General features: G+C 58.2%; 1 protein-coding gene across 1 annotated transcript in view; it reads left to right on the top strand.

Annotated features, from left to right (window-relative positions):
• Positions 1-16809, top strand: part of WFS1 (wolframin ER transmembrane glycoprotein) — a 28275-nt gene extending 11466 nt beyond the window's left edge. Inside the window, exons 3-8 of the mRNA XM_027117030.1 lie at positions 4319-4401; positions 4866-5010; positions 6791-6961; positions 8355-8435; positions 9346-9491; positions 14191-16809. Of these exons, the coding sequence (XP_026972831.1) occupies positions 4319-4401; positions 4866-5010; positions 6791-6961; positions 8355-8435; positions 9346-9491; positions 14191-15999 (2435 nt within the window). The 3' untranslated portion in view covers positions 16000-16809. The remainder of the gene's footprint in view (positions 1-4318; positions 4402-4865; positions 5011-6790; positions 6962-8354; positions 8436-9345; positions 9492-14190) is intronic.
• The last annotated feature ends 1373 nt before the right edge of the window (positions 16810-18182 follow it).

Genomic DNA, 18182 nt, shown 5'->3' on the forward strand with positions numbered 1-18182 from the left:
GGCCAATGCTCAGTAAACGTCTGCTGGGTGAGTGATGATGGGCGAGGTCCATGACCACTGCTTGGGCCTGTGGGAAGCTCAGACCTCCTGCCCGGGACCCCCGCCTTGGAGCTTAGCCAGCCCCTGGAAAAGACGGGGTCGCAGGGATTGTCCTCCTTGTGTGTTCATGAGAACCAGAGTCAGCATCACGAAGGCTGCTGGGACAGCCCCTGGTGCAAGGTGACCCAGCCGCCCACAGTGATGAGGAGGACACGTGGGATGCCCTGGGGCTCTTATCACCTTTCCCTTCACCGCAGCCCACGTGGTGGGTGTCAGGAGAGGACCAGGGACTCTAAGGCCTAAGGCCTTAGGGAGCCTAAGGCCTTGTCCAGGGCCAGCGAGTGAGGCAGTGGAAGGGCAGCAGCTCCTAGAGACAGGAGTATGGCATCATAGTTCCTGTGTGTTTCAGATTGTGCTCTTCTCTTAAGAGCCTTTGGCGTGCGTTCAACCATTTAAACAATGTGCTCCAGCAAACCTAGATCTCAGCAGTTGTGGAGAATGGAAGCCAGCTTCTCTCTTGCTCTCAGCCGTCTCTGGGGAGCTGGCAGAGCCCTCGGGACTTCTGGGAAGGGACGCCTGAGGCTCCCCAGCCCACGGCCCTGGGGTGGGTGACGAGTGGGAGCATGACTTGCTCGCCACTCACCTTTGTCTGTTTCTACTCAGAACCTGCTCAGATCAGGGAGGTGAGCTTGGCAGTTCAGTCTCCAGGCCAAGAGTGTGCTGTGTTCCAGGCCCTGTGCAAGGATTTGGGGAGACAGAGATGAAAGCTTGAGACCATTCCCTTGTCGGTCCCCTGTCCACCCCTCCCGTCTGTTCAGCTTTTGCTGAGCTGTGTCTGACACTGGGGGATGGAGATGGGTCAGACCTGCGGGACACAGATCATCTCCGTAAAGGCTGGTGGGACCGTGAGAGACGCAGGAAAATGGAGATGGGCTGTGCTGGGGGGAGGGGACAGCATCCTGGGGACTCTCCTCCCATTTCATGACAAAATGAGCATCAGTTACTAATGCGGTGTGGTGGATACAAGTCTCTCAAATGCGTGGGATCCGCAGGAGATAAATAGTATAAAGGAGGGGGTGTGCTGGTCCTCTGTGGATCCTCACAGAGGTGAGGAGACTACCCAGGGCCATGCAGCTCTGCCATTGCCGTTTTGTGATTGATAGAAAGACTTTCAAAAATGAGCTAGAGTCGGGACACTCTCAGTTGCTGGTGATGTTGAAACCTGATGTAAATTAACATAAGCAAAAAAAAAAAAAAAAGAAAAACAGGGTGTGGGGCTTCCCTGGTGGCGCAGTGGTTAAGAATCCGCCTGCCAATGCAGGGGACACGGGTTCGAGCCCTGGTCCAGGAAGCTCCCACATGCCGTGGAGCAACTAAGCCCGTGCGCCACAACTACTGAAGCCCGAGTGCCTAGAGCCTGTGCTCTGCAACAAGAGAAGCCACTTCAGTGAGAAGCCCGTGCACCGCAACAAAGAGTAGCCCCCGCTCGCCACAACTAGAGAAAGACGCGCACGGCAACAAAGAACAAAAGCAGCCAAAATAAATCAATAAATAAAATAAATTTATTAAAAAAACCCAAAACAACAGGGTGCAGGGGATTTGTTACTTCCATATGTCTGCACAGTGTAGAGTATCCAGGGACTCAGATGACATGATTGGGAATCTGACCCCAGCTCTGCTTTCCTGCGTGCCCTCACTCTCAGGTGGGCTTCCCCCAGGGCAGCCCTCGGCCTCCAAGCTGGTGTCTGTCAGCTGAGATCCAGCAGAAGGAAGAGACATTGCCCAGCAGCCAGCACAGACCCCACTGTCCTGACTTGGGTCTGTGTCCCTCCCTGAACCTGCTGCTGTGGTCAGGGAGACGGATGGGCCAGTAGGCTTGCTGCAGCCATCCTGTGAGAGTGGGGGAGGGTGGGTCCCCAAAGGGGCCATCAGGTTAGGGTTAGGAAGAGGCCAGAAATGAGGGTCAAGCCCGCAGAGAACTCGTGTGTTCAGTGGCCCTCGGTATCCACGCTGACGCAGCCAGCGTCTGGCGGTGGTCTTTATGTGAGGGTTCCTCCTTGGCTGGGACAAGCCAGAACCCCCCCGATCGGTTCGCAGCACGAGCCCAACATTTGAGTAGTTGTAGACCTACTTCTGCCGGTGCCAAATGGAAAGGAGGGTAATGAGGGAGGTGAGGTGCCTGTTTCAAAGAGATTCTGTATATCGAGGAGACTTCTTGAAATGTCAGGCTGTGGACAATGTCTGCGAAAAATTAATCACGGACAGAATAACCTTTTTAGCCAACAGATCTGTGCCTGAATCTTCCATATTCTGATTTAATAAAAAGGACCTTGGACTTGTGAATTTAGTGAGTAAAGAAAAGAGCTGTGAACTCCGAGAGGTGCCTGGTGTTGGGCTGGGAAGTGTGGCCTCAGTTAGCCAGGAAGGCCCTGGGGTCAGCCGAGAGGTGGGACGTGGGGAGGCGAAAGGAACGCACACTGGGAACGCCAACTCTGGACCAGGCACTTAATACGAAGCGTCTCGTTCTTCATAAACCGTCCTACTGGATGGATATTGACGATGGGATTGAAAATGACTCTCCCTTGGTCATGCGGCACTTTGACGCTAAGGGTAGATTCACAGGCAGGTCAGATTTCTCTACACACACACCCTCCTTCCCTGCGAGCCCACCCTTCCCATTTGTTCTCTTTAGTCTGAGCCCTTGGCCAGAAAGTTCATTCCCGCCCTTGCTGAAGGGGGTGATGGCAGCCGAAGGGAGAACTGACCTTGATGACTCAGGAAGCACCAAGGTCTGGGGCCACGGGGTGGGATGGACGTCCTGGGCCCTGAAGCCATCTCTGGGTTAGGTCCCTGGGACCTGGTCAAGGGAACCCAGGCTGAACTCCTCAGGGAGAGGTATCATCATGTTTGCAAGCTGTCCACCAAGAGGGTCTCAGTACAGGTGCCTGACCTGTGGGTCTCGTTAAGAATCCTCCTTTTGAGCCGTCCCCAGACACCCCCACCCGGCCCCCGTGTCCTCTCCAAACTAGGTGTGACCTCTGCCTTTGAACCTCCTAGGCTGCGTCGCTTTAGGCCCCTGCCCTGCCGTCTCCCCCTGGGCTCCTGGGTGCCGTAGATTGGGGCACCCTGCACACAGGGGCTGGCTCTGAGCCTGGCGGACCTGGTTCTGGGAAAGGCCTGGATGAAGGGGTAGGGAAAGCTGGTCATCCGGTGGGTGTTCCTGGGGACTGTTCATGTTTCCCTGAATTCTGCCTTCTGTTTCCAGAAATGTCTAGAGAGCAAGAGTCTGTTAATCCCAATTAGGCACCTGCTAAGGTGGGCTGTGGCAATGGCCGAGGCGAGGTGTGGTGTTGGGCATAGGCCCGGGTATTGGTTGCTTAAATCAAAGAAAGGGACTGGTAAAAAGTGATCTTTTTAAAAAAAGTTTTTGTTATGCTGCCCACTGCAGGAGAGGTTGTAGTGAAATCGATGAAGTTACGTGACGCTTTTTAACTTAGGATAGCTTTTTACAAAGAAAATATAGCACGAGCTGTATGATGTTTGGACCCTTGGACCTAGTAATTCACCTGAAGAACCTGTGCTGGGAGAATGACCCCCCCAATAAAAAAATACACCTACAGAATGGTTTGTTGGCACTGTTTTATAAAATTAGGGAGTATGGGAATAACCTAAAGGTCCGATGGAGAGGAGAGGCCCAGAACCCTGATGGGATTTCTGAGCCACTGAAATGGTGCATTTCACTGCAGAGCAACATGGGAAATTGGTTGTGATTCACTACTTTATATATATATATATATATATATATATATATACCAAAATGTATGTACCGTGATTATGACCTCCAAAAATCAGTCGTGTGTATAGACGACAGTCTTGGAAAACATGAATTTGGTTTGTTTATTGGGGCGCTGGGCATTGGGGTGCAGGTTCTCCAGCTCAGGGGCTTTTGAACTTGAGCCCTCGGATCTTTCTAGAACTCCGTTCAAGCCTGAGCTCAGCCGCTCTGGCTGCAGTGAGCTGAGGGGGCGACGGTGGTTACCGGTGCCCCCCTCTGTCCCTTGTCTCCCACCACGAGCTCTGACCAGCCACTGGAACCGCCGCCTGGCAGCTTTGTGGTCCTTGCTCCCAGGAAAGCAGCTTCCTGGCGCCTGCTCTCTGCATCTGCTGTCACGCTCTTGACCTGGGGCTGACGTCTGTTCCTGCCGTCCCCTCCCCTCCTCAGATAAGTGACAAGGACCAGCTTGGTGACAGTCCATCTGCTTGTTTTCCCGTGTTAAAGGGCCTGCGAAGGGAGATGTGGACACCCCCTTTGAAGAGGTCCTGGAGAAGGCCAAGGCTGGGGACCCCAAGGCACAGACAGAGGTGAGCACTGCTGTCCGCGGGAGACTCAGGCCGCGGCCTGCAGCGTGGTGGGTCTGGGAGAAGCTGGTGCCTGCAAGCTGGGAGCTGGGAGCTGCCTGACTGTGCCCGCCGTGTCCAGGCCCCCATTTGTTGCGTTTCCGTGTTCATGGTGTCGTTTCTTCCCTCCGCCCTCTGGGGAGCACATACGTGTTCACCTCCTCTGTCCAGCTCCCACCTGATCTTGGGCATCACCTCCTCTGATACCATCTCTGCTTCCTGCCTGTCCTCATGCCCCCACCCCCTCTCTCATCGCATCAGTGGGGGAGGGGTCCTGACACCCCGCTTGGCAGGGAGCACCGGGCGGAGAGGGAGAGGGAGGCCGAGGTTGCCCAGCTGCGGGGATCAGCTCAGGGCAGGACGCGGGAGCCTGGGCGCTGTGCGTGGAGGCCGCTGCAGCACGTGGAGTGACGGGGTCCTGCTTGCAGGTGGGGAAACGCTACCTGCAGCTTGCCGGCGACGGGGATGAAGAGGTCAACAACTGCACTGCCGTCGACTGGCTGACCCTCGCCGCCAAGCAGGGCCGGCGCGAGGCCGTCAAGCTTCTCCGCCGGTGCCTGGCGGACAGAAAAGGTGGGTCAAGGGGCCTGGGGGGGATGCATGAGGCATGCCGTGCTGCTTTGCTAAATTAACAACTAAAGTAGCAGCAGGAAAACTTGCTGCTGGCAGTGCCATTGAGCAATGAGTGTGGTTTCTGTTACGCCAGTGGCTTTGCCATTTAGACATTTTTGGAGTATAACATGTGATACTTAGGGAGTGAAGCCATTTCCATCCTCTTTAACTTGTGGTGGTGTCTACAAGGAGATACCCTCTGGGTTCTAATCCAAATTGAGGAGTAGATCCTGGAGCCAAGTTGGAGAACACGACGGGGGCCTGAGGTCAGAGCGGCACTTTCTGAACTGACTTTCCATCCAGTCTGAGCCGAGAAGCTGGGGACCATGGGCCAGTGAAGACCCGCTCAGGCTGGCACTCACCGCCAGGATGGGTCTGGGTGTTGGGAGGGGCAGTGATGTGTAGCCTGGCCACGTGTGGACACTTACTAGGTTATCCTGCCCAAGGGAAATGGCTCGTTCCCGGTGTCAGGGAAGAGTGTTTCCTGAAGGTTCAAACCGCAGAAGAAAGATGAAAGTGGGTGTCAGAAAGGGGCCTTTTTTCCCTCAGATTGTAGAAGTGTTTATTGTTATCAAAGAAAACTTGAACTATATAGAAAACATAAAGACAGAAATTACCCATCACGTTGAAACCCAGAGAGAAGTGCTCTGTAGTTTGGTATTTGTTTTCTTCTGGTTTTGCATCGTAATGTTTTAAAGTAACATTTATTATATAGAATCTACTCTCTCTGGACCTTAGGCTGATGCCTTTGACAACTTGGAGTGGTCATATTTTGCTAGCCAAAATTTCTCACCAAGCCAGCTTCCCCGTTCCAGGGCAGGCAGGACGGCCTTGCACTGGCCGATCGAGTCGGTGCGGCCCGCACAGCTCACTGTTGGAGCCAGTGGCTCCCAGACGCCTTGAGGGAGCCAAGGCAGGCCCGAGGACCAGAGGGCGTGTGAGGGAGGGGGCAGGCCTCGTGCGACCCACAGCCTCCACGTTCTCACGGTTGAGTGCTTACCGATCATAAACGTGGGCTCTGGTTGAAAGTTTCGGAGACGTTTCAAAGGAGAAAAAGCCCAATCCTCCATCCCTAGTCTTGCTGCCCTCTGGAAGGGCCTTGCTGACGTCCAGGTGGTTGGGGAGCAGGGGGAAAGGCAGCTGCTGACCAGCCCATGAAACCTGCTCCTGGTCTCTCCATGGGTGAGTCTTGCCTACCTGGGAAAGGGCCGTCTGTGCAGGGACACAGTTGCTCCTGGCGCCCTAGGAGGGGCGGGCGCTGTGGATGCAGGGACGCCCCGCTCTTGCACCCAGGCCACTCACTGCAGTGAGACTGACCAGGGTCTGAGACCGGCTCTGCCTCCCTGACTCGGTGGCCTTGGCAATCCAGGCCGCCCCTGTGTGCCTTGGTTTCTCCATCTGTAAGGCGGGGACAGCAGCATCCCACCAGAGGGTCCTTGTGAGGGTGAAATGGGGAGGGGGGAGCAAGCCAGGAAGATGGGGAGTCCTTGCCCAGCACCAGGCCACCATGGCCACTTGGTGAGTGTCTGCTGAAAGGCCAGGCCGAGCCGCCCACCGGCCAGGACTTTGGCCAGACGTCCTTTTGGTCAGATGTTCGTTTCAGCCCTGGTGACAAAGGTGCCTGCAAAGCTGCTTGCAGGAATCCCTTCCCAACCCCCTCAAGCGGGCTGGCCAGGGCCAGGGCGTCGCTGACAGCTTCTGGGCAGGTGAGGCGAGGGCTCTGATGCCTCCCCTCTTTCAGGCATCACCTCTGAGAACGAGCAGGAGGTGAGGCAGCTTTCCTCCGAGACCGACCTGGAGCGGGCCGTGCGCAAGGCGGCCCTCGTCATGTACTGGAAGCTCAACCCCAAGAAGAAGAAGCAGGTGGCTGTGTCGGAGCTGCTGGAGAACGTGGGCCAGGTCAACGAGCACGGTACGCGGCCTTGCCGTGCGGCCTCCTGGGCCTTTGTGTTGGAGTCCTGGGTGCTTCCGCATGGGAGCCGAAGCGGGGGCTCCAGGGACCTTCTTGTGGGGACCTCACAGGTGTCCTGTAAAGCCGGGGAGCATCCTCCTGTTCCCGGGGTCCCCGCCCTGAGCTGTGCCCTGAGCCCTGGCTCAGTCCTAGGTCTGGGCGCCAAGCAGGCCCTTCCCCTGGTTCTACCTAGATTTGCTCTGCGCCTTGGGGTTTCCTCCCCTCCTGCCCACAGGCAGAGCCACAGGCCTTGTCGTTCCAATGGTGTCCTGCTCTTCCTGAGGGACAGGGAGTGCGGGGAGGGTGAGAGGTGCCGGCAGGGACCTAGGTCCCCGAACCCCCAAGAGTCTCTCCAGGGCGGACCTCAGCGCCAGCCTCTGCAGCCCTCCCTACCTCCTTCTAACTTGGCTTTCCGCAAAGGATGCAGCCAGATGGGGCAGGAGAATGGGCGTCCCTGACTGGGTGTGGCCTCTCCATTTCCCTGGGTTGGTGGCGCGGGGGGCACCTGACTCTTGTGACTTCGTTACCTCGAGGAGCCCCTGCCTCCCGCTGTTCAGAAAATGACTCTCTGCCCAGGGCTTCGCCCAGCCTTCTCCGGCCCCGAGGGGTAGATGCTGGGGGCTGGAGCTACCTGCCAACCCGTCAGAGAGGACTGCTGGGTGGGCACCTCTGCCCCTTCTCTGAGGATCTCAGGGCAGGACTCCTGTCTGACCTGCCCCTCTGGGACGGGCAGAGGTGGCCGGGTGGCAGCACCCCCAAGAGGCGTGCTTGCCCCATGTGGAGCCCGGAGACCCTGTGAGGCCTCAGCGCCACCTGCACGTGCTGCCCCCGCCCCCACTGGCCACTTCCACTCGGGGCTCCCGTGGCCTCCCTCAGTCACAGTGCCCCTCCTCTCCTGTTGTCACTGTCTGCGCTCTGGTCCAACTCCTGCCCGCCCCGCCCCTGCAGAGGTGCACCTCGGAGCCTGGCGCGGGAGAGCTGGGTGAATGCCTGCCAGGTTGGGGGTGTGGCGGTAGGGGCGGCACTTTCTCCTCCAGGGGAGCATCACGCCAAGCAACGACGCTAGCAGCAAAGGTGTATGGGGACAGGCTAGGCTGACCGGAGGGTATGGTGTGTCCAGTGCCAAGGCCGCGCCTGTACAGGGGATGGGCTGTGCCCTGTGGGGCCTGAGTCACCCTTGGGGGCGGAAGCTGAGAGGTGACAGTCCTGAGGGGTGGCCCTTGCACTGCTCTCCGGGGCTGCGTGGAGGCACCAGGCCCTTCAGTCCCCGGGGCACACTGGCAGGTTCCCGGGGGGCTGCAGGGAATGGGGCGGTCAGCCTGCCCCGAGTCTCAATCTGCTTTGTCCCCTGCAGATGGAGGGGTGCAGCCTGGCCCTGTCCCCAAGTCGCTGCAGAAGCAGAGGCGGGTGCTAGAGCGCTTGGTCAGCAGCGAATGTGAGTACGGCCGCCGGTCCTGCGCTTGCGACACCTCTTGCCGTGCTATCTCTCCCACCACCCCGAGCGCCGTGTCTGCTCCCTCCTGCCAGTCCAGGGCTGGCCTCCAGGGTCTTGGAGGCGTGATGGATTTTCAGTCCCTCTGGGGCTGTTGATTGGGTGTCAGTGTTCCGGGCTCTGGGATCTGGACCCTGCCCACTGGGAGCATGCACTCTGGAGGGACAGGGAGGGCAGCATGACAGTCCCTGCAGGACAGAGAGCTGCCGGGGGCTGCGAGCACGCCGGGTGCCCGAGCCAGCGAGGGTGAGGAGGCAGCTGGCCCTCGGAGGGCACCGGGGGGGTGCTCCAGGCCAAGCAGACGTCACAGGCAGAGGCCTGGGGGCACCCAGCATGGGCTGTGGGGAGGTGGGGGATAGAGGGCAGAACATGGCGGGTGGAGGTAGCGAAGGTGTGCCAGGCACACAGTAGGCCCGGCACACAGTAGGTCCTCAGAGGATACGCGTTGACTGGCGGGGTTAGGAGGGGGCTGAGCCGCAGGGCGTCAGTGCTGTGAGCGGCCAGGGCCAAGGGAGGGAAAGGGTCACAGGGGCCCTGGCGGTGACGGTGGCTGCGGAGTCAGCGTTGGAGCTGGGCTCAGGCAGCCCCTAGGCTTGAAGAGCTAGGGAGGGGGCTGCTTCGGGGGAGGGACAGCACATCACCAAGGCGAGGAGGCCATCGGCAGGCCTGTCTGCCTCTCTCCTCCCGTCGTCCGGGCCCAGGGAGGGGTTTGCCTGGCCCAGCCAGCGTGCCCCTGCTCGCCTGGCCACGCGGGGTGACAGTGCTTGCAGTCTCGCAGACCCCATCGCCTGGCCACGTGGGGTGACAGTGCTTGCAGTCTCGCAGACCCCATGTGTTCTCTTCTGTGCTTTAGCCAAGAGCTACATAGCGCTGGACGACTTCGTGGAGATCACCAAGAAGTACGCCAAGGGCGTCATCCCCGCCGACCTGTTCCTGCAGGACGACGACGATGACGAGCTGGCAGGCAAGAGCCCCGAGGACCTGCCCCTGCGCCTGAAGGTGAGCGTGGCTTGAGGCACCTGTGGAGGGCTCTCGGCCCGGGCCGCGCCCCCCTGCGCCCCCCAGCGCTCCCCGGGGAGCTGTAGGTGGGGGGCCTCGCCCAACACAGGGGCCTCAGGGACTGTGTAGCTCATCCCTGCGGAGGCTCGTCCTGCAGGGACGTCACCGTAACTGCGTAAGGACGCGTCCTTGTGAAGGGAGGCCTTTCACGTGCGCTCAGGCTCTGAAACCAAGGGCACTGTCGGGGGCGGGCAGGTTCAGTGGGTGATGGACAAGCTGAGGCACCTTCTCATCTTTCCCTGCCAAACGCCATGGGGGGACAGGATGCCGTGCCCTGGAGGCCGCCTTTCACTTAGACTTTGTCATTTTGAAAAATTATCCGTTTATGGCACAGAGTGGAGGTCAGTTCCTCGAAGATGCCTTTTCCCTAAAGCAGAGTGCTGTGTTCAGGCGGCCAGGAGGCCCCTGCAGTGGTGCCTGTTTATCTGGATCTGCAGGGGCTCGGGGAGCAAGCCGGGTGTGGTGTGGAGAGAGTGGCAGGGAGGTGACCGAGGGCCGACCTGAAGGGGGGGCGTGTGCTTACACTGTTGGCCAGCGAGCAGCAGTGGCGTCCGGGAGCGAGGGAGGCTTAGCGTGCCGACAGCCAGGAGTGGCTGCTCGTGTGGCCCCGGTGTCACAGCTTTTGTTTTCCTGGTCACGTGGTTGTGACTAAGGGTGCAGATGTACGGTGTGGCCACACCGCCCTTCACCAGATTTCCCCCAGTTCAGCTCACGGGCTTGAATTAGTTGTGTCTGTATCTCACTTCGCCGAGAACACCAGGATTTACAGAAGTCTGGCTATCTGGCCCCAGACAGGTCCATCACCACGACTGGCCAGGAGGGCCCCGGCCAGCACAAGGGCCTCTGAGCAGACCAAGCGTCACAGAGGTCCTGGCGTTAGTCACACAAGAATCCGTCGGGTTCTGTGCATCCCCAGCTGCCTGGGAACGTGTGTGAGCTGCCGTCAGCGTGGGAGAGTGGGCTGTGTGTGTGCGAGCGGGGTCAGGGCTGGTGACAGGACGTGTGCTGACGTGTCACCCTCCCAGACGCAGCGCAGTGTAAGCACCGTGCTGGGGCCTGGAGGTGGAGGCTCAGAAAGCTGCCCTCGGTGGGTGGAGAGGCCGACTTGGAAGCAAGTTCCACAGAGATGCTGCAGCCCAGAGAGGTGGGTGTGAAGGCCACGCTCAGGACCAGCGAGCTGAGTGAGAGTCCCTGAGGGCAGGTAGGGTGTCCAGGGTGAAGGTTCTGAGACGCGGGGTCGGGATGGCCCAGGAAGCCAACCAGGGAGGCCATGGCTTTTATTGAAGACCCACTCGGAAGCAGGCCTGGGCTAAGCGTGTTCACAAATGACATTAGTTTTCTTATTAAAGCGAGCGAGGGAAGGTGGAGCATTTGCTGTGGTTCTTCGCAAAGAGGAGGTGCTCCCCAAATGCCAGTGAGGGTCAAAGGTGAAAGGGTAGTGGGAGAAGACCCATGGGCCAGGTGGTCCTGGCCTGGACACCGTAGTTTGCATCGTGCTGGCATAATTACTAATAATGCCTGCTTTCAAAAGCATCCTGGTTTGGACAGCAAGTTATGTTACCCTCCTTACTGGTAACAAGCTCAGGGCTGTAAGATATCTGAAAGTCCTTTTTGGGAAAAAGAGATTTGAAGTATTCCGAAAAGAAATAAGGCTCTTTTTTTCTTTTTTTTTTCAGTTTTTGAAGTTGTCAGAGCACTTTGATTCTTTTACAGTTTGTCTCATTAAAAGCCTTTGGAAAAAGAGAGAATGAATCATAGCGGTGTCTCCTGGAACTAAAAGCTGTCCCAGCCTTTATTAGCCCCCTGGAGGACAGAGAAAGGACGCGTGCCCGGGGAGCCCTCAGCACCCCAGTGGGAAGTGACAGATGCCTCTCTGCGAGCTGACGTGACCCCCAGGGATGTTCCAGGCTCCGAGCTGCCTCTTCTCAAGCCTTTGGTGACAGATGAAACCTTCGTAAAGATGAATTCAGGAATATTTTAAAGGCATAATGTTTTTGTATTAAATGATTGAGAATCCAGCACATGAACATTCACTCAGGTCCGAGCAGAGTCTAGTTGACCTGCTGAGTGAGCGGTGGGTTCCTTGGTCGGCTTCCCCTGTTGTAAAAGGCTGTTTGCTCGGTTTCTCACATTAGCTGAGCGACTGGTGACCACAGCCCTGGCCAGGTTGCCCTGTCCTGTCCTTTCGTGAACTGACTCCCTACTCATTTTTTTTTTTTTTTTTGGCCGCGCTGTGCGACATGCAGGATCTTAGTTCCCCGACCAGGAATCGAACCTGTGCCCCTAATAGCGGAAGCGCAGAGTCCTAACCACTGGACCACCAGGGAAGTCCCCCTACTTATTTTTAAAAATTTCTCTCCTGCTCAAAGAAAAGTTCATTTTAATTTGTTTGGGCTTTCTCTACAGAAAAGGTTTCTAGTCTCACAATGTGGTGGGGCCCCAAGAAGTAGGGCTTGGGTAGAAGCTACAAGGGACAGAATTGGGACCTTAAAAGGAGAGAACCCCTGGTCATGGTGGCCCAGGTGCCTCGCCGTGCGGGCAGAGGCTGGCACCATTGGACATCAGGTTCTAGAAGCTTTGTGTCTTTTAAAGGTCCTCTCAACCATGTGGTTGTGTGGCCTCATGGGCAAAAAAAAAAAAAAAAAAAAAAAAAATAGTGTGAATGGTTTTGAGCATTAGGATAGGATTTCAGATTAGTTTTAAGGTCCCAGCTGCTTGGGTACCTCCAGGCTAGCTCCCCCAAAGCTGTCCAGTGCTGGTTGTGCAGAGAGAGAACGGCTGTGGGAACAGCCGCCCTGGGGGGCCTCTCATCTGTCTGGTTAGAAACGCCCCGTCCACAGGGATGAGCCGAGAGGCCGCCGCTGACGCACTCACGGGTTCTTTCCATTGCTCTTTCCATCGCTGTTGCGTGCTGTTGCGTTTCAGCTGGTGGGTGTGGCTTTGGGCCGAAGGGGCCCCTCCCAGAGGAAGCCAGAGCAGGTTATTTTTGGAGACACGGGTTCGCTGTCTGGCAAGTGTCAGAAATCCACACCAAGGATTATGGCGTCCGACGTCCCCTAGTGCCACCTCCAGATGGGGTGGGTGCTGTGTCTGCTTCTGGGAAGCTGGCCCCAGTGAGCTGGGGCAGCCCTTAGTTGGTTTACTGGTTTGTTCATTTTCTTGCCCATTCTAAAACAGAGAGTAAGTGGACCGTCACAAACACGTCGGGAGGAATGCAGCTCCGCGTGCATGCGCGTGTGTATCTGTAGACACAGTCTTACACACTCCTGTTTCCGCTGTGAGCCCGGGTCACTCTCCTCTGGAGGACTTACTCTCCTGGCTGCTCCCGGGCGTCCTGGTCATCCTGAGTTGCCTGCCAGCCGCGGCTCTTGGGCAGATGACGGCCGCACCCCAGTATTGTCACTCAGTTGTACACACCCAGGATCCCTGCCCCTCCTCGGCCCTCTGGTGGGTGGGGCAGAGCGAGTCTGTCCCCAGGGTGTGGGTGGAGGCTGTGCTGCCCACCTCACCCGGGCGCTGACAGGGCTTCTGTCATGTAGCCCCTCGGACGGGCTCTGGGCACAGCTGGGCTTTGCTGCCCCCAGGCGTGGGTGACCTCTGCGAGGACCCAGCCCCTGGTGCGGTCCTCCTTGAGGAGGACCGAGTGAGCACCGGCACTGCCCACAGCTACTTTCTTTATTCACTGCCTTCGGCTTCCCTCCTGTCTCCCCGGAACCATGGTGGGGCTGGAGGCCTCCGGGATTCTGTACAGAGAACCAGGCAGGTATGGGGGCCACCCTGGGTGGCAGAATCGCCCTCGCTGCCCTCACAGCCCCTCATTCGTCTTCTGTTGCGGAAAAGGCCGAGGGTTTCTGATGCTCTTTGCAGTGAGCACAGCCCGGGGGAGTGGGACCCAAGGCAGGGAGCGGTGCTGCCCTTGAACGTGGCTGTGAGGGTTGTGCGTCTGTTCTAGCAGTCGGTGTGCAGGGGTGGGGGGTGCAGGCGGCTGGCGTCGGGCCTCCTGTCGCAGTGAAGATGTCGCATCCGCCCCATCGCAGCTGAACCCTTTCCATTCACATGGCTGCCGAACTCTCCTTCCCGGAGTCCCTGCTCCGCTCCTGGGCCGGTCAGAGCCCAGTGTAGGCCGGTAAAGCAGTGGTTCCTCTCCGCCTTGGTGGATGGGTGAGCCTCTGAGGCTCGGTGACGTCCCCTCCACAGGGGTGGCTGAGATGCAAGCAGCCCGGTGCTCTGTCATCTTTGCAAGTGTGAGGCCCGTGGGGAGGGAAGAGGGGGCCAGGTGGGCTCTGCCAGGCGCCCCAGGTCTCGCAGCGAAGACCAGCCCTCATAAGTCTGGAGACCCTGGTGGAGGGTTGGGAGTCAGGGGTGGGCGGGAGGGAGGGGCCAGGCCCTGCAGGATTGGGCGGGATCGGGGGAAGGTTCGTGAGACCACGTGGAGCATCACCACCTGCAGAGGGTGTTACAGGTGGAGGGACCATGCGGACCAAGGGCCTGGCCGTGGTTGAAATGACGGGTGAGTTCGCTTTGCCCAGAGCTGGGGGCAGTGCGGGTGAGTGACAGAGAGCAGCGACACAGCAGAGAGTGGGGCTCCCACCCTGGCCACGTTCCAGTGCCCCTCCTTTGTCTGCACCCCTCCTCCCAGGTGGTCAGATACCCGCTGCACGTCATCATGGAGCTGAAAGAGTACCTGATTGATGTGGCGTCCCGGGCGGGCCTGCACTGGCTGTCCACCCTCGTGCCTACCCACCACATCAATGCCCTGGTCTTCTTCTTCATCGTCAGCAACCTCACCATCGACTTCTTCGCCTTCTTCGTGCCCCTGGTCGTCTTCTACCTGTCCTTCATCTCCATGGTCATCTGCACCCTCAAGGTTTTCCAGGACAGCAAGGCCTGGGAGAGCTTCCGAGCCCTCACCAGCCTGCTCCTGCGATTCGAGCCCAACCTGGACGTGGAGCAGGCCGAGGGGAACTTCGGCTGGAACCACCTGGAGCCCTACGTCCACTTCCTGCTGTCTGTCTTCTTCGTCATCTTCTCCTTCCCCATCGCCAGCAAGGACTGCATCCCCTGCTCGGAGCTGGCCGTCGTGTCCGTCTTCTTCACGGTCACTAGCTACATGAGCCTGAGCACCTCGGCCGAGCCCTACACCAGGAGGGCCCTGGTGACTGAGGTGGCGGCCGGCCTGCTCTCCCTTCTGCCCACTGTGCCCGTCGACTGGCGCTACCTGAAGCTCCTGGGCCAGACCTTCTTCACGGTGCCCGTCGGCCACTTCGTCGTCCTGAACGTCAGCATCCCCTGCCTGCTCTATGTGTACCTGCTGTACCTCTTCTTCCGCATGGCCCAGCTGAGAAACTTCAAGGGCGCCTACTGCTACCTGGTCCCCTACCTGGTCTGCTTCATGTGGTGCGAGCTCTCCGTGGTCATCCTGCTTGAGTCCACCGGCCTGGGGCTGGTGCGTGCGTCCATCGGCTACTTCCTCTTCCTCTTCGCTCTCCCCATCCTGGTGGCCGGCCTGGCGCTGATGGCTGCGGTGCGGTTGGCCCACTGGTTCTTGTCCCTGGAGCTCACCAAGGTTGTGGTCACCATGGTGGTCTGCAGCATCCCCCTGCTGGTCCGTTGGTGGACCAGGGCCAACTTCTCCGTGGTGGAGATGGTCAAGTCCCTGACACGGAGCTCCATCGTCAAGCTGATCCTGGTGTGGCTCACGGCCATCGTGCTCTTCTGCTGGTTCTACGTGTACCGCTCGGAGGGCATGAAGGTCTACAACTCCACGCTGACCTGGCAGCAGTACGGCTTCCTGTGCGGGCCGAGGGCCTGGAAGGAGACCAACATGGCCCGCACCCAGATCCTCTGCAGCCACCTGGAGGGCCACAGGGTCACGTGGACCGGCCGCTTCAAGTATGTCCGCGTGACGGAGATCGACAACAGCGCCGAGTCGGCCATCAACATGCTCCCGCTCTTCATCGGCGACTGGGTGCGCTGCCTCTACGGTGAGGCCTACCCGTCCTGCAGCTCGGGCAACGTCTCCACGGCCGAGGAGGAGCTCTGCCGCCTCAAGCTCCTGGCCAAGCACCCCTGCCACATCAAGAAGTTCGACCGGCACAAGTTCGAGATCACCGTGGGCATGCCCTACAGTGGCGCCAACGGCACCCGCGGCCCCGAGGAGGACGACATCACCAAGGACATCGTGCTGCGGGCCAGCAGCGAGTTCAAGGACGTGCTGCTCCACCTGCGCCAGGGCAGCGTCATCGAGTTCAGCACCGTCCTCGAGGGCCGCCTGGGCAGCAAGTGGCCCGTCTTCGAGCTCAAGGCCATCAGCTGCCTCAACTGCATGGCGCAGCTCTCACCAGCCAGGCGGCAGGTGAAGGTCGAGCGGGACTGGCGCAGCACTGTGCACGGCGCCGTGAAGTTCGCCTTCAACTTCTTCTTCTTCCCCTTCCTGTCGGTGGCCTGAGGATGCGTCCTGTTGCAGGAGTGTCGGTGCATGTGGCTGCCAGGACCTCCCCCCACGGCCTCCCGGCTGAACAGCGCAACACTAACCACTGTGCGCGCGCGTGCGTGCGTGCGTGTGTGTGTGTGTGTGTGTCCGCACGCATGCGCAAACGCAGGGCTTTGGAGACCATTTGTCACGTGTAGTCTGCTCACACCTCTGTGAACGGGCTGACTCCTTTACTCTGTCCACTTTGACTGCCCAGTGTGGTTGGAAATGGCATGCACAGCCTCGACCCGCAGTCCCGACCTCTCCGTGTGCAGCTGGTGTGCCAGGCTAGACCAGGATTCCTGTGCCCGAAAAACACTTTACAGATGCTGCCCTCCCTCCCCTACCACCTCCACGCACGCCCCGGCCCCTCATTTACTTCTGTTTGGGTTTGTTATTTAAAGAACCAATAGTGCTGCTCTGTAAACTCAACGATAGCTTTTCTTATTTATTTGGTCACTGCTAAGCCTTGACAGCTGTCTGCAAATCCTGGGGGCCTGCAGAGCCGCTCTGTCATATGACCAAGGCCCTGCCTGATTCTGAGATCAGAGGCCGCACGGGCAGAAGCCCCGAGCTCTGCATCCTGCAGCCTGCCCGCCTCGCAGCTCTCCTGTCTGGTGGGTAATGGGTGAGTTTGCGAGGGTCTCGCCTGAATCCACCGGGACTAGGAAATAGAAGGAACCCAGGGCGTCCCCCCCCGGTGCTCAGAAACGCTAGGCCATGTTCAGAACCAGAAAGTAGAAAGTCAGGGTCCTAAAGCAGCCGAAATAAAAACCTTTGATGAAATCCACTGTCCATTTCTTTCTTTAAAAGAAGGCTGTTTTTTGTATGTGTAAGAGAATCAACGGGCGTCTACCCTTGTACTGAGTTACATACAAGTGCAGCTGGGGTTACAAAGAGCAGAACTGATTCTCAGTGAGCGACCCCGACACTACTAGGCCAGGGGCCCCTGCAGTGTTTGCGCCATCACCCAGCTGTCTGCCCGGGTCTTACTAGTTGTGAAATGCTCATGGTCATGATTATTTGTGAAACTGAAATCACCACTGAAAGGGCACATACGTGGTTATTCGTGGTTCAGTAGCTGTGTTGTTCAGCAGTGTGTTGCTTGTGAAACTGTATCCTGTATTTAGTGATGAACAATGATAATTCCATAGAATTATCATCAGAACTTGAGCCATCTAGGGGTGGCTAGAGCAGCTTGGGGTCCCTCAGCAAACTTAGCACCCTGGGCACGGGTGCATGCCTGTCTGGGTCCCTTGGGTAGGGGGACATGTCTGTCTGGGTCCCTCCGGCCTCAGGTTTCTTCCCTGAGGTTGAGGACAGCCTGGTCCCCTCCTGACCCCCGGTGGGCAGTGCCCCCCACCCAGTGAGCTGCATGTCCAGTTCTTTGCTGTGGTCAGGAAACCTGGAGTTGTTCACACATCCTTCTGTGGTTTGGAGTTGACTCAGGGTGTGGCCACCTCCGTTTTGAAGACGCATCTCACCTTGGTGGGTGGCAGCGGCATCCCTGCATTGCTAACTCTTTCTGTTTTGTCTTCCTGCCTGGTCTGGTCTGCCTGAAATCCCATGTTGGGAAGTGCTCAGGAGGGTGGCATCCCTTTGTGCCTCTGGGTTTCTTCCCAGGTAATGAGATGAGGTTAAATGTCAGCCCCACTCCCCTCTCTGATCTGGAGGTTTGTGAGGCCATGAAGTGAGTTCACAGTTCAGCTTTGCCTCCCAGACTCCCCACTGATTGTCTGGAGGGCGAGGAAGCTGCCTGGCTTTCTGAGTGAATGCAGATGACCTCATATCATCCTCACTGGGCAGGGGGCAGGTGCCGTGACAGCCCTGATCCACAGAAAACGGTTCCAGTATTAGACCGAGATCTGCCAGTGCCCTGTCCTCTGGGTCACGCTGTTATTCAGCTCCCGAGCAGAGCGCCTCCTTGGAGCAGGGGGTGGTGTGGTCTCACGGGGATTGCCCTGCATCCGCCATTCAGCCCCTGTCCCTAGGTCCCAGTGTCCTGATCTATAAAATGTAAGTCTGGGTTAGGTCAGTGGTTTGCAAAACTACTTAGCAATGAAACGCTGTTTAAAAAACCAAGTGGGGGACTTCCGTGGTGGTGCAGTGGTTAAGAATCCGCCTGCCAATGCAGGGGACACGGGTTCGAGCCCTGGTCC

This window comes from Aethalodelphis obliquidens, unplaced genomic scaffold, assembly GCF_003676395.1.
Source record: "Aethalodelphis obliquidens isolate GAN/ISIS:26980383/991018 unplaced genomic scaffold, ASM367639v1 scaffold17, whole genome shotgun sequence".
In the NCBI taxonomy this organism is placed as follows: domain Eukaryota; kingdom Metazoa; phylum Chordata; class Mammalia; order Artiodactyla; family Delphinidae; genus Aethalodelphis; species Aethalodelphis obliquidens.